Source organism: Schistocerca piceifrons, chromosome 7 (genome assembly GCF_021461385.2).
Source record: "Schistocerca piceifrons isolate TAMUIC-IGC-003096 chromosome 7, iqSchPice1.1, whole genome shotgun sequence".
NCBI lineage: Eukaryota > Metazoa > Arthropoda > Insecta > Orthoptera > Acrididae > Schistocerca > Schistocerca piceifrons.
The window spans coordinates 36,438,690-36,459,464 of NC_060144.1; the positions used below are offsets into that span (position 1 = coordinate 36,438,690).

At 38.6% G+C, this 20,775-nt stretch overlaps 1 protein-coding gene across 3 annotated transcripts in view; it reads left to right on the top strand.

Moving 5' to 3' along the window:
• Positions 1 to 20,775, top strand: part of LOC124804613 (tyrosine-protein kinase CSK) — a 298,897-nt gene that overhangs the window by 152,440 nt on the left and 125,682 nt on the right. For all 3 annotated transcript variants that reach the window (XR_007017354.1, XM_047264813.1, XM_047264811.1), the window contains exons 3-6: positions 1,967 to 2,186; positions 6,788 to 6,922; positions 14,627 to 14,763; positions 15,538 to 15,699. Coding sequence is in view for 2 of the 3 variants with exons in the window: in XM_047264813.1 (XP_047120769.1) it covers positions 1,967 to 2,186; positions 6,788 to 6,922; positions 14,627 to 14,763; positions 15,538 to 15,699 (654 nt within the window). In the remaining variant the exon portion in view is untranslated. The remainder of the gene's footprint in view (positions 1 to 1,966; positions 2,187 to 6,787; positions 6,923 to 14,626; positions 14,764 to 15,537; positions 15,700 to 20,775) is intronic.

Sequence of the window (20,775 nt, forward strand, 5' to 3'; positions counted from 1 at the left end):
CGGCGGCGAGAGGTGCCCGTCCGGTGCAGGTGACTGGACCGGTAGCGGCGATGACGGCAGGTGCACCCGTGGAGGCATGAGCGGCGGAGGCGCCGTCGGTGGAGCTGCGGGCTGAGGCAGCAGAAGCCGCGAAGCCTCCAGTTTTGCCAATTTTGCGTGCAGTGGGAGGGAACGCACACACACCTGGGGTCACGTTGAACGCGGAAGTAGCCATGTCTAATGTATCTTGTCTGTCTAGCAAGTCCACTACTTCCTGCAAAGACGGGTTTTTAAATCTGAGGATTTGTTCGCGGATGTGGTGATCCGCCACATGCTGCGCAATAGCGTCTCAAATCATTATATCCACATAAGAGCATCCACACGAGCAATTAAAGTCACAATCAGTAGTTAGTCCCTGAAGGTCCGCTAACCAAGATTTATTTGATTGAATAGGGCCATGCCGGAGGCGAAAGAATTTGTAGCATGCAGCCACCACATTTACGCTGTCATGGAAGTGGGAGTTCAAAGCGTCAATCACTTTGTCGTAAGTTTTAGTTTCTGGACAGGTAGTGGGAAACAACTTGACGAGCACACAGTATAACACAACATCCGCGTTGGCAATGAAAAAGGCAAGCCGCTCTGTACCTGGTATGTCGTAAGCTGCAAAGTGTGCCTCAAGTTGGGTGATGTATTCTGGCCAGTGTTCAACGTCAGGATTGAAGGCACGAAATGGCGGTGCTGTCGGCGACGGCGTCGGTACAGACGGTGGCGTCAGAGGTGCCGAGGTAGCTGCAGTTTGTAGTGTAACCAGTCCATTTATGGCAGCAAGCAGCTGCGTCATTTGCTAAGCCTGAAAACGTACAAGATCGGACAGCGAAGCCTGTTCGTGTGGTGAAGCTGTGGTTTACACAGATGAAATTCTTATAGCGAATGGTGCTAACACTTAAAGACAGTCATTCAGCCACACGGTCACACTAGGATATTACAAAAATGCTAAAGCAGTATCGAACAAAAAAGGAAATGAAAGGGGGAACCTCGTCGCCAACTTTTGTATCCCACCTGGAAGGCGGCGTGTGGGTACAAGCAGGAGCAGGAAAAATACTTCGGTACTGCACGTAAGATAAAGTGGTTTACTGGTGCAAAAAACAAGTTAATGCATGGTTACATAACTTGCAATGAGGTGCGACGCTGAGACCCGTCATATGTAGAGCAAAACTGAAGCGAAGTGTCCCGGCCATCTGCTCTTAATGAAAAGGGCAGAATCAGGAGTTGATCTTGTAGATCTCTCCCGCTCCGGCTAGAGTGCGCTGTCGTTGGTGTCTGTCGTAGTGCCAATTTTAGAACTTGTATTTTCGCCATGGCATCGTTGCTATTGATACCACAGTTCACATTTCAGGAATAAGGGAAAGTTATTGCATGGGAAAAAGAGAGAGAACAAGAACACCATGTGCTGTCGGTGCAGATATTAGAAGTAGGAGCGGAGGTGGAGGGGATAATTGCGGTAGTCAAGCATTTCCTCCCTTCTTTTCCTGCAATTTACTGTCCTGGAGTAGCATTAAGGATTATTTTGTTATTTGCATATTACCCCTTATTTTTCCCATTTCGTAATTTTCATGGTCTCCAGATACAAAAACTGATAAAGTGTGAAATTCGCCCTCATATCTCCCTCAACCCCCTTCCCCTCTCCCCCTTTCCTGTTCCCGCCCCTCTATGGCTCCCGCCTCACTCTGTCCCCCATTGCTTTATGTATGTATGTGTGTGGGTGTGGGCCTGGGCGTGTGCGTGTGTGGAGGTGGCAGGGTGTGCACATGTACACGTGCACGTGTGTGCGGCGAGTCGCACATGTACTGGAAGGATGATGAACAATTACGCTGTGACACTGTACACTCCTTAGGTGACTGTAGCCTAGGCTCTCATTTTTTCTTCTGTTTCTTGCTATCTGGAGTTCTGTTAAGCTAAATAACTTTATTTAATTTTTTTCTTGCAGATGGTTTCATGGCAAGATATCACGAGATGAAGCAGAAGCCCTCCTTTCACCAAAAGCTGATGGACTCTTTTTGGTACGCGAATCTACCAACTTCCCTGGAGACTATACATTGTGTGTCTGCTACCAGGGTAAAGTTGAGCACTATCGTGTGAAGTACAAGGATCATCAGCTGACAATTGATGATGAAGAATTCTTTGAAAATCTTGCTAAACTCGTAGAGGTGAGCAGGCGTACATTTAACAAATTTTATGTGTAGTGTTTTTGCAGTAGATAATATAGCTTATAAAAGGCAGGGTACTTAGTCACATCTTCTTCTTCTTCATCATCATCATTTTGTGCAGATTTAGAAAAAAAAATATATACCACACACACATTTTGAAGAAACAAACTACACAGCTTGAGATGTAATGTTCGCTTACAGGGATAGATCAGTGTAGTTAGCAATGACATCTATGCATAACTAATAATCTTGTGAATCTGGGCAATTCCAACAAAGAGATAACCTCATTCTTTATATTGGTGCTGAATAAAACTACAAAAATTTCACATGCTGTGAATGAAGGCTAAAGAACGTTTCCGATTCACTGCCTCTTGACAAGATCTGAAATAGTGAAGCTACAAGTCAGCTGTGAGATACATTTATTTATCATTGACCACTTAACAGTGGCATAGGTTTGGACATTAGAAATACAATAATTTTTATAGTGAAGCTATTACACATTTTTTTAGTAATATTGTTAAAAACTAATGTCAATAATGTTTGTTTCAAATAGTTTTGCTGTCTTGTAAAGTGGATATTTGAGTAACTGCTTTAAATGCCTTAAAAATATTATAGGGCTATGACCGAACAGGCATTTGAAGTTTATTAAAAAGTTTCAAACATGTTATTTTCTGTGAGTTGTAGCCTTTGTGGCAATCTCAATATATCTTAGTCCATTTTGCCTCTAGTATTGTGAGGGTGTGTGTTTAGTCTGGTGTCAAACTAATTATAGTTCCTTTTGACATGAAACATTGTTTTGTAGATATGTAGGTTAACAACAGACAATATCTTGAACTAGATAAAGATGGGATACAGTGTTTCTGAGGTCTAAGTTTGCTCATTATTTTGCATTCATACTTTTTCCCCACAATTTCACAGACAAAGCAGCATGCCCACATGCCAGTATGCTGCAGGAAATTTGTGATTGAAATAGGCCAAAATATGTCACCTACAGGTGTTCATTAGTGACTGCATGTCAGTTTTCATGTGAGATAACACACTGATGGTATTATCTTGCAAACATAGCTAATGTGTTCCTCCCAATTTAATTTGGAATCAGTGTGAAAGCTTAAAAATTTTACTGATTTATTGTCCACAGTTGTAGTTAACCGTATAATTAGTTCCTGTGTTTTATCAGGATTACAAAGGAGTTCATTAGAAGAAAACCGCATCATTGCTGGTTCTAATTTTTTGTGTGTTGCCTGATGGAATTGTATGGTGTCATGGAGAGTTCAGAGCAGTGCCATGTCCTTTGCATAACACATTACTGAATTTTCTCCTACATGGTGAGGTAAATCATTAATTCCAACGATGAACAGAAGAAGATCTAGGACACTTGTCTGTCTGAACTCTCTTCAGTGAGGAGTATATGTTTTTACTGAGACAAACTGTCTACTGATGTATAGATATGATTTGATAATGGCTAAATATTGGTTATGTATGCCACAAAATTCTAATTTTGCAAGTAGGATGTTAAATGTTACACTGTCAAAGGTTTTGCTGAGATCACAAAATATAACCGATACCAGAGTCTAATTTTCAAATTCAGTTAACACCTGGTTAAAACCTTCAATGACAGCAGTAGTGGTATTTTTACCATGTTTCAATCCATCTGTCTGCTGGAGAGGAGATTATGCATTTCAGAATAATTATTTAGCTGGTTGTACATTAGAGAGTAAAAAAAAAATTGAGAAAACTGAGGCAGTAGAAATTTGTCCAGTAGGCTTGGGGTAGATACTTATCTCCATTTGTAGAAACTGATATCACTTTAGCTGTTTGGCATGCTTCAGGGAAAACCCCAGATTCAAAAAACATATTAAAAATGAAAGAAATAGGTTGATAGAGAAGATACATTATTTATTCCATTACATAATTTAAGAACCAATAACAGTCCGCACTTTACCCGCAGGTTTAGTATTAATTTTTTAAAAGAAAATTTTTGTAAATTCTCATCACCAGTTTTGTAAAGCCCTCGTCACTACTGCTGTGTCGGCCAAGTTGCCACTGTTGTCATGATAGGCCGAGTTTGTGAGTTTGTGAAACGGCTTCTGGTGCAGTACACCACTAAGACAATTTCTCTCTGCCACTATTACACAACTATGCCCCAGCATCAGGTAACAGGATAGGAGAAAGAAGGTTCTAAAACACTTTAACAAATTAGTAACAAAGTCACATAAATGAGTTAAATGTTTACTTATCTTTGTGACTTGTCGAACTAGGAAGTCTGCAACACTGCATGTAATATAACACAAAAACACCCTCAGTGGCTAAGTGCATATAATCATAGGTGAACTTCTTAGTACATAGCAAATGCAGTTTGACAGCTGTCTGTTCACTTCTAAGAGTTCACTAAAAGACGTTTCCCGTCTAAGTCAGTCCTGGACGATGATCTACAACTAAGTGGACGAGAGCTGCTCTTCTATCTTCCGGGTAGGCTTCTGTCTGTTGTCATCCGGTCATTGGCGGATTGTACTTGGCCAGAAATTGGCTGAGGCGAAGTTGATATCTTCATCATCTGTGCTGCCCATGGTGCTGGTGAACTCGTGCAAGTGGCAAGTCTACGGCACTGGCACCAGCTCGCATCTTTGCATCCGTGATGCTTTTGCTCTGGCTGTGTCTTGTTCGGACGATACAGGAAAAATTGGATTCTTTATATTTTGATTATCATAAAAGAGAGAGAGACATTTAAGAGAGTATACTGTGCAAACCAACGTGAGGTGCATGGCAGAGGGTACATCACATTGTACCAGTTATTAGGGTTAGGATTATTCTATTAGGATTTAGGATTATTCTAATCTTATCCTCGCGATCCCTATATGAGTGATGCATAGGGGTTGTACTATATCCCTAGAGTAATCATTTAAAGCCATTTCTTGAAACTTATTTAATAGACTTTCTGGGGATAGTTTGTCTGTCTTCAAGACTCTGCCAATTCAGTTTCTTCAGTATCTATGAGACACTCTCCCACAGGTCAAACAAACCTGTGACCATTTGTGCTGTTCTCTGTATATGTTCAATATCCACTGTTATTCCTGTTTGGTCAAGTCCAATACACTGGAGCAATATTCTAGAATGGATTGCATAAGTGATTTGTGAGCAGTCTCCTTTGTAGACTGACTGCACTTCTCCAGTATTCTACCAACAAACCAAAGTCTACCAGCTGCTTTACCCACAACTGAACCTATGAGATCATTCCATTTCATATACACCCAGGTATTTGTATGAGTTGGCCAATTCCAACATTGACTCATTGATATTATATTCGTAGGAGACTATGTTTTTTTCGTTTTTGTGTAGTGCAAAATTTTACATTTGTGAACCTTTAGAGCAAGTTGCCAATCTTTGCACCATGTTAAAATCTTATCAAGATCTGACTGAATATGTATGCAGCTTCTCTCAGGTAGTACTTTATTGTAGATTTGTAGATAACTGCATCATCTGCATAAAGCATGATTTTATCATTAATATTGTCTGCAAGGTCATTTGAGTATTAAACATTCAATGACATACTGTCACATGATGAAAACCTTTGTGCAGTATCTTCCTCAACTCTTTTAGTGTATTGTTAACTGTGATCACATCAAACATCACACCCTATTTATAGGCAGAGAGGACAAAATGTTGAATGTATTCACTTTCTGCCTATGTAGTGGGCACTGTAATGTTTCTGAAAGTTCATGGGTTTGTTTCCAGGTGTTCTATCAAGTTGTTGTTTCTATTAAATGGAAACAACTCGATGGAACACCTGGAAGAACACCATTAACTAGTCACACTGAGATAACCCTAGGATCACATTTCTATCAGTTTGTTTCACAATCTGTGAAAATGGTGGTGGTGGTGGAAGTCATTGAAGCTTAGTATCATTTATCGGAATTGCTGCAATTTAGTAACCCCTTTATTTCATAAAGCCAGTGCAGCTCACATTGAAAAATATTGCAGGTATTAGAGTGTAAGAATAAAAATATTCACTTCTCCTGCTAATCTGAAAAACAGGAAGAAATATAGAAACAAAGAACGTGGAGATTGTCTTTTGTTGTTCAGCATGGACCATGAAAGAAATAATTTTAAAATAATTAATTGATCATTATATAATATGAATATTTGTCAGTTTTTCATGAAAATGGTACTGAAAATTTTAGAATTATCCATTGGAGCACAGTTTATTGTGTTCATGTTAGGGGTTTGTCATCCTGTGAATATATTAAAAGATTACCAGAATAACATACATTTATGATAGTATCTTGCAAGGCTTCACCAGCATTTGGAGGGGTAACAAATGATGTCATGAAAACCTGAAATGTACTGCTATTCTGTCTATGTGAAAATAGTTGAACAACATTAGATGTTTTTTAAAACAAATTATGATTCAGTTTATCAGTTGATAGCCACTGTCAGTGTGGATAAAAATGTAATGCCTGTTTATAGCTTTTGCTTCATTTTACTCATATTTTGGGTTTTTAGTGCTCTTGTATATTTTGTTGTTGTTTTTTCACTACAGTGCATGCCACTTCAGTAACTTACAATAGAACAAAACAACTGATGAGTTAGGGTGGTTGTTCCAGCATTATGAGCAAGATGCTGATGGGCTGTGCACACAACTTACAAAAAGTCTGCCAAAGAAAGGAAAGCAAGAATTCTGTGTGGATCCCAATGCTTTTGTAGCTGCTGGCTGGGTGATTCCTAATCATGACCTGGAGGTAAGAGTGTGTTTTGTAATTCATAGTATATCTATTCAGAACAGTGAAACAAGTTTAAGGAGTGGGGCTCTTTTCAGAATAACACTTCGTTTTTTATACACTTTCACACAAGGATTAAGAGTTTAAATAAACAGTGTAATTTATTTTTTGTTGAAATGCTCCTTGAGTGATTGCATAGGTAAGTTGCCCTGTTATTGTGTTAGCCAAGGTTGATACAAAGTGCATCAAAAACTGTAAACGCTTTTGAAAGTTGTCATAAAAAATTATTTTCATAGCTTCTGGTAAAACTAAGTTTTCCAAATTGTGGATACAGGTAATGTTCATATTTTGACTTTAATCATTATTGCATTTCGGAGTATGAATCGAGAGAGATTCCTTACTTTACAACAAAATGTCTCACTGGATTTCTGCATGCAACACTGAAATCTCTTCACAAAGTGGGTCCAGATTATGTAGTGTGTGTGGTGGTACATGTTCTCTTTCATTGTCTCTTGTTATACAAAACTGAGTGGTTTCAGGTCTGGTGAATGTGCAGGAAACTTGATTGATCCCATATGTACTATCTACTAGCCTTGTATCTATTGATCAAGATACACTTGTACATCCCTATATTATTGGGATGAGGTCCATCTTGCTGCTAATTACTTTTCATTGCATGAATGGAAGAGAGAATATAATCAGCTAGCATTATCATGAAGTTTCCTGCTGTTGCAGTACAGTCAAGTGGAAAGGCCCAGCGAGTCCCCTAGGAGTCAAACTGCACATCATAATCACACGAGGCATTTTCACAGACTTTTCAACAGCACTGTCAAGATTGTCTTGCACCCAGTGTGCACCATTACCCAATTGATAGTGCCATTAAGTTTGCATTGTGCTGTCTGTAGATCCTGGTTCGTATTCACCATTCTCTGAACCTATCCACAAAATTCTACACTGTGATTTTTGTTGTTATCATTTAGCTGGTGCATCAGCCTGCTTCTCTGCAGAATGTGTTGGACCATACTAGCAGTTAGACCAATATCACGTGAACCTTGCCTTGAAAATGTTTGTGATGAATGCTGTAACAGTTCCAGCATCACATTCGAGGATTTATCATTGGAGCCATTTGAGGTCACTTTGATGGCACGTCACACACTGTTCCATTGACCTTGAATTTGTATGATAGCTGTGTAGTTGTTAACCTTGTAGGTGAATGAATCCCATATTCATGTCTCTGCTGTCTCTGAACTGCAGCAATATTCTCAAACTCTCAGTAGCAGTTATAACAACAGGCTTCTGCAGTTCAATGCTCAAATGTATGTCCACTATGTTGACATTAGTCTCCTGCCACCAACTGGATTTCTCAGCTAGATTGACATGTCTACTGCCATCTGTGAAAGAAACATATAACTACTTTTTCCCAGAAATGTAACTACATAGATAGGAAAATAAATTCTCCATGACACATCAAATTGTGTATGCATTTTTTGTTGACACTGTTTTTGAGGTTCAAGAAACGAGTGTGTATCCATACTGTCTTAAAATGCATCATCACTGCCACTGAATGTCCAATAAATTGAGACAAATCTGCTGGCCAATTCTTGCCTCCAGGAGGTAAAATATTTAGCACTGCCAGTAGACATATACAGGGTGAGTCACCTAACATTACCGCTGGATATATTTCGTAAACCACATCAAACACTGACGAATCGATTCCACAGACCGAACATGAGGAGAGGGGCTAGTGTAATTGGTAACTACAAACCATAAAAAAAAATGCACGGAAGTATGTTTTTTAACACAAACCTACGTTTTTCTGAATGGAACCCCGTTAGTTTTGTTCGCACATCTGAACATATAAACAAATACGTAATCAGTGTTGTTTGTTGCATTGTAAAATGCTAATTACATCCGGAGATATTGTAACCTAAAGTTGACGCTTGAGTACCACTCCTCCGCTGTTCGATCGTGTGTATCGGAGAGCACCGAATTACGTAGGGATCCAAAGGGAACGCTGATGGACCTTACGTACAGAAGAGACTGGAACAGCACATTACGTCCACATGCTAACACCTTTTTATTGGTCTTTTTCACTGACGCACATGTACATTACCATGAGGGGAGGTAAACGTACACACGTGGTTTCCGTTTTCAATTACGGAGTGGAATAGAGTGTGTCCCGACATGTCAGGCCAATACATGTTCAATGTGGTGGCCATCATTTGCTGCACACAATTGCAATCTCTGGCGTAATGAATGTCGTACATGCCGCAGTACATCTGGTGTAATGTCGCCGCAGGCTGCCAAAATACGTTGTTTCATATCCTCTGGGGTTGTAGGCACATCACGGTACACATTCTCCTTTAACGTACCGCACAGAAAGAAGTCCAGAGGTGTAAGATCAGGAGAACGGGCTGGCCAATTTATGGGTCCTCCACGTCCTATGAAACGCCCGTCGAACATCCTGTCAAGGGTCAGCCTAGTGTTAATTGCGGAATGTGCAGGTGCACCATCATGCTGATACCACATACGTCGATGCGTTTCCAGTGGGACATTTTTGAGCAACGTTGGCAGATCATTGTGTAGAAACGCGATGTATGTTGCAGCTGTTCGGGCCCCTGCAATGAAGTGAGGACCAATGAGATGGTCGCCAATGATTCCGCACCATACATTTACAGTCCACGGTCGCTGTCGCTGTACCTGTCTGAGCCAGCGAGGTTTGTCCATGGACCAGTAATGCATGTTCCGTAGATTCACTGCCCCGTCGTTTGTGAAACCCGTTTCATCGGTAAACAGGTAGAACTGCAACGCATTCTCTGTTAATGCCCATTGACAGAATTGCACTTGATGATTAAAGTCATCACCATGTAATTGCTGATGTAGCGACACATGAAAACGGGTGAAAGCGGTGACGATGCAGTATGCGCATGACACTACTTTGACTCAGTCCACCGGCTCTCGCAATGTCCTGTGTACTCGTGTGTGGGTTCATGGCAACAGCAGCTAACACACCAACTGCACCCGCTTCTCCTGTGATGGGCCTGTTATGGACCCGTTTGCGTGCTATGATCATACCTGTTGCATACAGTTGGCGGTAGATGTTTTGCAATGTGCGGCACGTTGGATGCTCTCTGTCCGGGTACCGTTCTGCATACACCCTGCAGGCTTCAGCTGCATTTCGTTGACACTCACCATAGATGAGTATCACCTCCGCCTTTTCAGAGTTCGAATACACCATGGTCACAGTTCCTACAACACTACACTATCACAGACGTCTGGTAACATGGTGTACTACAGTTGGTCTGCGTGCGGAGACGAATGCAGAATAACAATAGCACCAAACGCTACATGCGGACACTGCGACAGCTAGACCAAACCACAACAGTGCACTACAGCCACACCTGTAAACACGGTCGTCATCGTAAACATGTCCCTGCAGATGCTGCTCGCCGACCGTGGCCCGTGTTCGTTACAACACGCAACTGAACGTCGGAGGTTTCAAGCGTCAACTTTAGGTTACAATATCTCCGGATGTAATTAACATTTTACAATGCAACAAATGGCACTGATTACGTATTTGTTTATATGTTCAGATGTGCTAACAAAACTAACGTGGTTCCATTTAAAAAAACGTAGGTTTGTGTTTAAAAACATACTTCCGTGCATTTTTGTATGGTTTGTATGAAACAATTACACTAGCCCCCCTCCTCATGTTCGGTCTGTGGAATCGGTTCGTCAGTATTTGATGTGGTTTACAAAATATATCCAGTGGTAACGTTAGGTGACTCACCCTGTATAAGTTAATAATGAAAAGCTACATATCTTTTGGAACTAACAGTTGTCTCCTTAGATTATTTAGATTATATTAGTTTTTCGTTCCATAGATCCGTGCTGAGGAGATCCTCGTGGATGTGGAACATGTCAATATTTTTAAGCTGAAATAACAATACTAATAGTATGAGTATATACAATACATCATTTGTTTCTATTAAAAAGTTCGTCAATGGAGTAGGAGGAGTTGGCCACTAGTAAGTCTTTCAGGCTCCTTTTAAACTGATCTTTATTTGTAACTAAATTTTTTATGTTTGCTGGCAAATTATTGACGATGGACCCCTTTTTGAACTAAAGTAAGTGCTTTTAAGTCCTTGTGCAGATCATTTTTGTTCCTGGTAGTGTATGTATGAACTGAGCTGTTTGTTGGTAAAAGAGGTATATTATTTAGGACAAATTTCATTAAGGAGTAAATATACTGAGAGTAGTTAGTATAGCCAGTTCTTTGAAGAGGTTTCTACAGGACATCCGTGAATTTACTCCACAAATAATACATATTACACACTTTTGGACTCTGAAAACTTTTGTTTGACTTGAAGAGTTACTCCAAAATATTATACCATATGACATTATGGAATGAAAGTAGGCAAAGTATGCAAGCTTCTTCATTTTTGTGTCGCCTATGTCTGCTAACACTCGAATTGCAAATACAGATTTGTTAAGGCATTTCTGCAGTTCTGTGGTGTGCTCCTCCCAACTGAATTTATTATCAAGTTATACTCCCAACAATTTAAGACTGTCAACCTCTTCTATCTGCTCTTTTTCATACCTTATGCATATGCTGGGTGGAAACCTCTTACAGGTTCTGAATTGCATATAGTGAGTCTTTTCGAAGTTTAATGTCGGTGAGTTGGCGTTAAATCATTTATTAATATCCATGAAAATATCATTAGCAGATCTTTCTAGAACTACACTCGACATACTATTTATTGCAATACTTGTGTCATCTGCAAACATGCAGTGAAAAGACAGGGAGAGATTGGAGAAGGATAAAACGGAGGGCAGGTCACTCATAGACCTGGGTGTGAGGGATCCATCTGTAGTGATGGTGAAGGTAAGAACGAACTGCTGGTTCTGAAATCTGAGTAGTATGTAACTTTTACTTACGTGTATTTGCCTCCTGAAGGTAAATGCAGACCAGCAAATCTATCTCATACCTGATTTTATTGATTGAATTTTCCTTTGTAAATTATTTTTTTAATTGTCTCATTACAGATGCTTTATGCATAAGTTTTAAGCTTTACATCATGGGATGATGAATTTCTGAAATGCATGAACAGTTAAAAAATTATGAACAACAACTAGGAAAATAAACCTTAAATATTAGCTGTTTGATATCACCACCTGAAAGATGTAACCTCCTGCCCATAAAATTTTAAAGGTCAGTGGCAAGTAAAGTCATGGTTGGAAAGAATCACCATGAAAATATGAGTAGGATGGATAGGTTTAGGAAGTCAGTGAAATGACTGTTTCATGATGTCGCCAGCAAAAAATTGGTCACCAGTGTTTGCTGCAAACGACATAACATACTGTCTATTAAAAATAATGTAAAATAAAGAAAATGTATGACAGAAGAGTCCACATTGAATGTTCCTTTGTTGAGGCATCTAAAATTTAAGATATTTCTTAAGATTTTCATTCAATTCAATGTAATGAGTGACTTGGTAGCTCATGTCAGTGATAAAGTGCCATACTAAAAATTCGAAGGTCATAACTTTGACCCGTAGTCAGTCCTGCAACTTTTATCTGTTGCTTATCACTGCTTGCACCTCTGACAATATTTGTTGTTGTGAAAAAAGCCAAACTGCACTGTGACTCAGAATCCACAATACATTATAGGCCCCCTATAACTGGCTGGGTGATTCAGTTCAAAGGTCGGCAAACCACCTCCACCAAGAACATGCCTACTAATGTATTGTGGTGTTCGAAACAATCTTTGGGTTGATGACTACTTTACTTGTTATTCAAAGTGATGACTCCTATAACTGAAAAGCAAAGGTTTATGTAGAAGTGCTGAAATGAATAACTATGTTGCTCCAAACCATGGATGGAGAGAGAAACTTGTAACAATATTAGGCAGTAACAATGAACTGAGAACTATGTAACATGTTCACCCTCCAGGTACACATTTTCCAGTGCCTACTATCATTTTTAAAATGTCCACTGTTGACCTTTTTCATCTTGTACGAGGGTTGGAACTTTAATAGGGGCAACTATTTGTTTACAGCTCATACAAAATAGATACCTGTTTCAAAGTTTTACTGACCTTCAAAGTAGTCACCAGCATTGTGTATAGCCCATTGCCAGCGATGTGGAAGTCATAGGATACTCTTAGCAGTGCCAGTTGTGTTGACAGTTTGAGCGGTGTGGTCTATTGCCTGACGAATTTGTAGAAATTCTGAAGCGAATGCCATGAAGTGTTTCTTTTAGTTTAGAAATCTAGTTGAACTTAAGAGGGCTTAAGTTAGGGGAGTGCAGTAGGTGGTATAGCACTTAGCAGCCCCATTAGTCACACAAATCAATAACAGCTTGCACTGTACATGCTTGAGCATTGTCCTGCAAAATGATGGCCAGGCTTTGCAGAAAGTGTCATCACTTCTGTTTCTACACTGTTCATTTTTGGAACACAACCTATGACCAGCTTAGAGACAGAAGTAATGACACTTTCTGCAGGAGCTGACCATCATTTTGCAGAACTTCATAATATCTTTCCTATCCTTTTTTGTTTTTCTCAGTCCTGTTCTCACTTTCTGTTCCTCCTCGATCGATTTGATCATTTTTTTCTGTCTTTGGCTGTTCTTTAGTTTTTACCTTATCTAATCTTAATGCCATAGATCCCCATCTACAACTTGTTGTGGGAGTATGATAGTCATAAGAGGAACGTGTAGATGCCAGCCTCTATAGCAGTTTCCTAAAGACAAAAATTTAAGTGCCACCTCTGGGTTTGCAAACAATGATCACCTCAGGGGACTATGTAAATTCTTGCTGTGTACAGTTTTGGTTTCCGAGCTTTTGCTTCATCCATGCCAACAATTCTCCAGACAAAAAGAATAATACATCATCCTCAAGGTGAGCTGCATATTGATGGTGTTTGGGTCTTCCTGTGGTGAGACAGTCAGTAGGAAGCAAATTTTAGGGCAACTTTTAACTGCTCTTTGTGGAGTGAGAATGAAGCTCACTGAAACAGAATTGTTCCCAGCAGTTACAGCTGGCTCTATTAGATAGTATTCGAACCCAATCAAAACTTCTGGAAACCATTTTTCATGAGGTGAAAAGGCCTCAGCAGCATGTTGCACTTGACGCTGCATTGGTTGTTTCAGTGACTGGTTTCTGTTTCTGGTTATTTTAACATGTTTCTGTCATACTTGATGGCAATTTAGGAGATATTTGGACGCTGCTACCTTTTTGGACACTATGTGGCTCTGTATTCTGTTAGGAACAATCAGACTGGGATTAAATTCAGCCTCAGTTTTGTAAGGATTACATTCTGACTGACTCATGTGTGGACTATAATTTCGCAATGAATATTTTCTCATACTATAAATTTTCAATGAGAGAAATTAACGAGGTCTGCTTTTAACATGCATTGCTGAAAGCAATGATCAAACTCTTGACAACAATAAAACATAGTAGCATGATGTTATAACCGTGACCATGGAAACAAGGACTAAAAGCCAGAAAAATTACCACAAAGTTTTCATATCTTTCTTTATAATGATGGATGAATGTGAAATGAGGAAAGAGAACATTAGGAGGTTCGAGTAGAAGGAGAGAACAGTGGATTCCTCATTCAGCCTTTCATGTGTCGATGTTTATTATTGAATACACAGTTGTTTCATTTTGAATTTTTACAATAGTTTTATGATTTATTTTTATTTTACTTTCTGTTTTTAGCTGAAAGAACCCATTGGGAAGGGGGAATTTGGTGATGTCATGCTGGGTCTCTTGCGGGGTGAGCGAGTTGCTGTGAAAATGCTAAAGGACTCGAGTGAGGCAGCACAGAAAGTTCTTGCTGAAGCATCACTCATGACGTAAGTCTCTAGTCACTAAGAATATCTTCAGAAATGCTACTACCCAAATTTATGTTGTATTTTCTCTGAGTAGATTGTGATAACTTAAACTGACAAATTTTTCAGTGTCTGTCAGTGTAATAGATACAGATTCCATCAGTACAAATATCATAAGAATATAGCTTTTGCTCAGTCAGATTGTGTATGAGCATGTGAAAAGTGTTCATAATTTACAGGACAAGCACACAGATTTAATTTTACACTTACTATTTTACATGGTGCATTTTGTATTTCATGCACAATTATTTCACTGCCTTGCCCTAATACTGAGGTTAGTCTCTTAACTTTCGAACAACAATATGTGGTCATCTTGGCTGTTGAAACATACAACAAACATTGTGGATGTTATTACAGGACTAGAGGCCACTATTTTAGAAGTTCTGTATAATGTGAGTGTCTCAAGCAGATGTTGGCTGCTGTTATTGTCAGTACAGATTAGTTAAATGCAAACTTACATCTTATAATAAATGTATATTGAGGAAGTTAGACAAGAAGTTATATACACAATTGCATTCATAGAACTCACGACCAAGAAAGAATACCACGTATATTAAAATGCTATGATTCTCTGTATCACTCCTGCATGTAGACACTGTTATATCTAAAATATAAATGTGAAAGTGTTACTATTTTCATATTGCTGTTTTTTTTTCTTTTCTTTTTTTCTTTCAGTAGTTTCCTGAATTTACAACCTACGATTTTAAATAATTTCCTTACTCATTTGTTTTCTTTAAGGTCTTTGCGTCACGAAAATCTTGTTCAACTCCTTGGTCTTGTATTCAGCAACAAGCTCATTTATCTAGTGACTGAATACATGAGCAAAGGTTCTTTAGTTGACTACCTCCGCTCTCGAGGAAGGTTACATGTGACTCGACGAGACCAAATTAATTTTGCCCAGTAAGTGTTTACAATATTGTACAGAAATTTATGTGATTCACACTATGTGTTAGTAATTTTTGTGATCACAGATGTTTGTAATTCGTGTTGTATGTTACAAATTTATCATTTAACAACTACTTTTGGATATTAATATAACACTATAGCATTATAATATATTTGTATATCACTATCTTTATAAAACCCCTGTAACTTTGTACTGCAGTTGAATTTAATTACCAATTTCACGAAGAAAACTGCATATTTTTCAGTTTTGTGGCTGCTGTGTTATATATCAGTTGGTAATAACCAATTGGTAATAGCAAAAATTGCATATTTTATTTGATCCATCATATTTATTTGGCTGGCGCACACACACGTAGATGCTGCTTTCTAGATTCTGCCTTAGGTTGAAAACTGATATGTTTGTGCAGAATAAGTCGGACATACATTAGTCTAGACAAGTAATCATTCAAATGGTGGAGTACATCTGTGATGCACATTGAGAATTTTTTTTGTAAGTATATTTAAGCTTCATAGAAATTCATACAGATAACTTATTTTTCTATATAGTTTCCTGAATGGGAAACACATTTTTCCCAGTGAATAGACAGTTTCTTGATCCCCTTTTTGTAAAATGAATGTGGCTGTGACAGCAGACAGTTGCACATGAACACTTTGACAGTGCCAGTGTCATCAAATCTTTGTCCTCTGATTGCTTTCTATAGTGGTTCAAACAAATGAAAATCACAGGGAGATAGTCTGGACAGTAGGGATGATGTTCTAGTGTAATCTAAAACAATTCCTGAATTTGAGGTTGAGTTTAGGCAGCTGTGTGGGGTTGAGCACTGTCATCAAGCATGATAGCAGCCTGGTTTGGAAATGTGTGCCTTTTCTGACAATATGCATGTTTCATTTGGTCTAAATTTTCCAGTAGTATGCTGGGTTCACAGTGTGATGTTTGTAGAGAAATTCACGAGAAGAATTCCTTTAAAGTAAAAAAGACTAATGCAAGACCTTTACTTGTGAAGAGATGGTCTTTGGCTGTAATGAGTGCAGATGAGTCCTTTTTATGCCATTCCCTGTTATTCTTTTTTTTTTCAATTCTGGGGTGTAATGGTGCACACTCATTTCATTGCAGGTCACAGTGTGGCGCAAAAAATGTTCCTCTTTAGTTTGGTAGAGTTTCAGTAGCCATTTGTGCAGGCTTGAGACAATGAAATTTGTACTGTGCAGTGAGAAGACGACGCGCTCACATTGTGGACACTTTCAAAATCTAAGTTTGTCAGTAATGATCGCCTGAACATTACTATAGCTCATGATAATCTCTGTAGCAATTTCAGCAACTGTTATTCGGTTATTGTCTTCAGTATTCTGACTAACAATGCGAACATCCTCCTCAGTCATGCTGGTCCTCAGGTGATGTCAGTGAGCTGCATTCTCAGCTGTTTGTCACCCTAGTAAAAACGTTTGTGACATGCATACAGTTGAATCTTTCTCAGGCAGTTGTTACCAAACTGTGCCGCAAGTCTTTTCAAAATTTTGGACGGTTTTACGCCACATTGTGATTCTGACTAAAGAAATGGTATGACAATGTTGTAGCTGTGGAGATCAATCACTAGAAATGAAAGCAACAGTATGCAGAGATTGTGCCTTTCTCCATTTACAAAAAGGCATGTAAAACAAAAATTGTGGTTTATATTTGATTCACCCCTGTAATGTGTGTAATTGGGCTCCAAATAAACTATGAAGAATCTATTAATAAATTTCTATATGTTAACTGTTAAAGCATTCCCAACAAATTTGTCCTTTCTCTAGGGAAGCAGTAATGCAAAAATTATATAAAGCACAGACTGCCCATTGAAACTTAAAGAATTCCAAAAATCTCAATATCTTTAACAGTTTGTGGCCATGTTGAGAATACATCAGGAATTGCAGGAGGTGGCATGTAGCCTCCAGGAGCAGTCTGTGAGTCTTTTTGATGCTCTGTAAGCTAATTTTCAGAAAAATTTTCCTCTCACATGATAGTGGCAAGGGGTACCAATACCATTGTATGAACATTAGGTCTTGCAATAAATTACAGAACACTTTCTCTCATAAATACCTTGAACAACTAATTTAATCATCTCCAAAAAAGTATTTCAGATATCTTGACAGGAAGTAGAACTGATTTTGTAGGAACACCCTTGGTGAGCACAAAATTCTCACTCAGTAACAGTGGCTACAATTGGTATGAGGTGGCATGTGAAGGATTTAAACTTGTCCTGCTTATTCATATGAATATTGCTGTAATGTATTAAAGATAGCAGACTTACAATATATTTTACTTACCATATGGTTTTCATTGATACTGCGACCAGTCACCGTAAACTGCTTCTTTAAAACACTTTTGTTCTGCCATGGGATAGCTTTCTAGCTGTAGCAGGCTGATCCTCGTATGGTAAGTTTTCAGAGTCACTTTGATTTATACTAGGTGCATTTAGTCACCAGGATCATGACAATGTTATGCAATTTTGAAGTTGTAAGTATAACATTTTAAAAATGATCCATTACATACCAACCCAGAAAACAAAGCACTTAGGTGCACTTGGTTTAACAAATTGTGCACAAACAAAGTGCTGTATTTACAACTTCATGAACTGCGTAACATTGCCATGATCATAGCAGCTAGTTACACCTGTGTAAAACAGAAAATAACAGGTATTATGTTAGAATATAATAACTTTTCTGGAAACTAGAAATCTACTCTGTAGGAATCGACATGGGTTTAGAAAGAGACGATTGTGTGAAACCCAGCTCGTGCTATTCGTCCACGACACACAGAGGGCCAAAGACACGTGTTCCCAGGTAGATGCTGTTTCTTGACTTCCACAAGGTGTTTGATACAGTTCCCCAGAGTCGTTTAATGAACAAAGTAAGAGCATATGGATTATCAGACCAATTGTGTGATTGGACTGAAGAGTTACTAGATAACAGAATGCAGCATGTCATTCTCAATGGAGAGAGGTCTTCCGAAGTAAGAGTAATTTCAGGTGTGCCGCAGGGGAGTGTTGTAGGGCAGTTGCTATTCACAGTATATATAAATGACCTTGTGGATGACATTGGAAGTTCACTGAAGCTTTTTGCGGATGATGCTGTAGTATATCGAGAGATTGTAACAATGGAAAATTGTACCGAAATGCAGGAGGATTTGCAACGAATTGACGCATGGTGCAGGAAATGGCAATTGAATCGCAATGTAGACAAGTGTAATGTGCTGCGAATACATAGAAAGAAATATCCTTTATCATTTAGCTACAATATAGCAGGTCAGCAACTGGATGCAGTTAATTCCATAAATTATCTGAGAGTAGGCATTAGGAATGATTTAAAATGGGATGACCATATAAAATTAATCATCGGTAAAGCAGATACCAGACTGAGATTCATTGGAAGAATCCTAAGGAAATGCAGTACGGAAACAAAGGTACGGGCTTTTGTTGAAGTTTCGAGAACATACCTTCACCGAGGAGTCAAGCAGTATATTGATCCCTCCTATGTATATCTCACGAAGAGACCATGAGGATAAAATCAGAGAGGTTAGAACCCACACAGAGGCATACTGACACTCTTTCTTTCCACGAACAGTACGAGACTGGAATAGAAGAGAGAACCGATAGAGGTACTCAAGGTACCCTCCACCACACACTGTCAGGTGGTTTGTGGAGTATGGATGTAGATGTAGATGTTCCTGTAAATATGGAGGAGCCTGCTGTGACTCAAAAGCTAGCTAATGGAAGACTTACAGCTTTTTTTAAAAAAGGAGTGTCCAGTGGATAGATAGATACATAGATAGAAACCATCTGATACTTTAACCAGAGTAACAAGGTCAACAGTCATAATTTTTAAAAGTTTTACATGAAATACGAAAATAGAATTAGTCAGGACTGTAGCAGTTGCTTTGACGGTGGTATTACATTTAGCTTCACTTTAATCTTAGTATGAGAAATTGACAACAGAGGACACATGCATTTACCTTGTGAACAAACAATTCAGTTTTTTTGGAAGGAATAGCTAGGAGTGAAGACATCACCATATGGCCACAGTACAATAGGGTGTAGAACAATGAGGTTTTCTATTCAGAGAGATATATATCATGTACAACACACAGGTAACCCAAACATAAAACATTGTTTCTAATAAAGTAAATGGTGTGTGGTCACTTAAATTAGAAAATATCTATGAACAGTGATTGTAAGTGTAAAGTACATGCGAACAGCAAGCAAAACACAATAATATTGTTTTTGATTGGTGTGGTGAATTTTTGTGATTGTGATTTGGTTTTTATATGAGAGCACTGTTGGGTCGTTTTACAAATAAGTTAGAATATTCTTTCGGGTTGAGTTCAAACCAACGGTCTATGGACATCATCTTTTGTAACTCGATGGTCTACTACTGTAACAACTGAGCTACCAAATAATTTATGTAAAGAAGGGTAAAATAACAATTTTCACTAAGAATTTAATTCTATTGGATGACACTGTCCTTCCTTGTAACAGTAGGAAAGTGTATTTCGGAGACTTAAAAAATGAAAAATTGAGGAAAATGCAGAATCGATGAGAATGTTAAAAACCACCAAAACATGAGCAAAAACACGTGTAATTGGGCATATATGATTAAAAATCACAATCCTCTTCAATATTGCATAGAATCTGTCTATGTGAAGGGAATTAAATGTACAATACAATGTTTATACAACAATTTGTGCTAATGAATTTCATCAGTTCTTAAAAACTCACAAATGTATAACAGCAAGTAAAAGCTCATCAAAAAATTGAAACTGGTTTTTGGGTACAAGGTAATCGAGCTATTTCCTGACAAGCTATGACTACGGATTATATGTTCAAAACAATAGTTTTTGAGAGATCATCCTTTGTACTCAACCAGAAAAAAGCAAAAATTGATGAACATGTTGAATTAAATCAAAAATTTCACAGCAGCTAAGTGGTTCAACCATATGCATAATTGCGAAGATCTGCTTAATGACAAACTTTGTCACCATTGCTGTTATTGTTTAATGCTTTTCTTATGAGCCGAACTTTGTATGCTCACCACTGT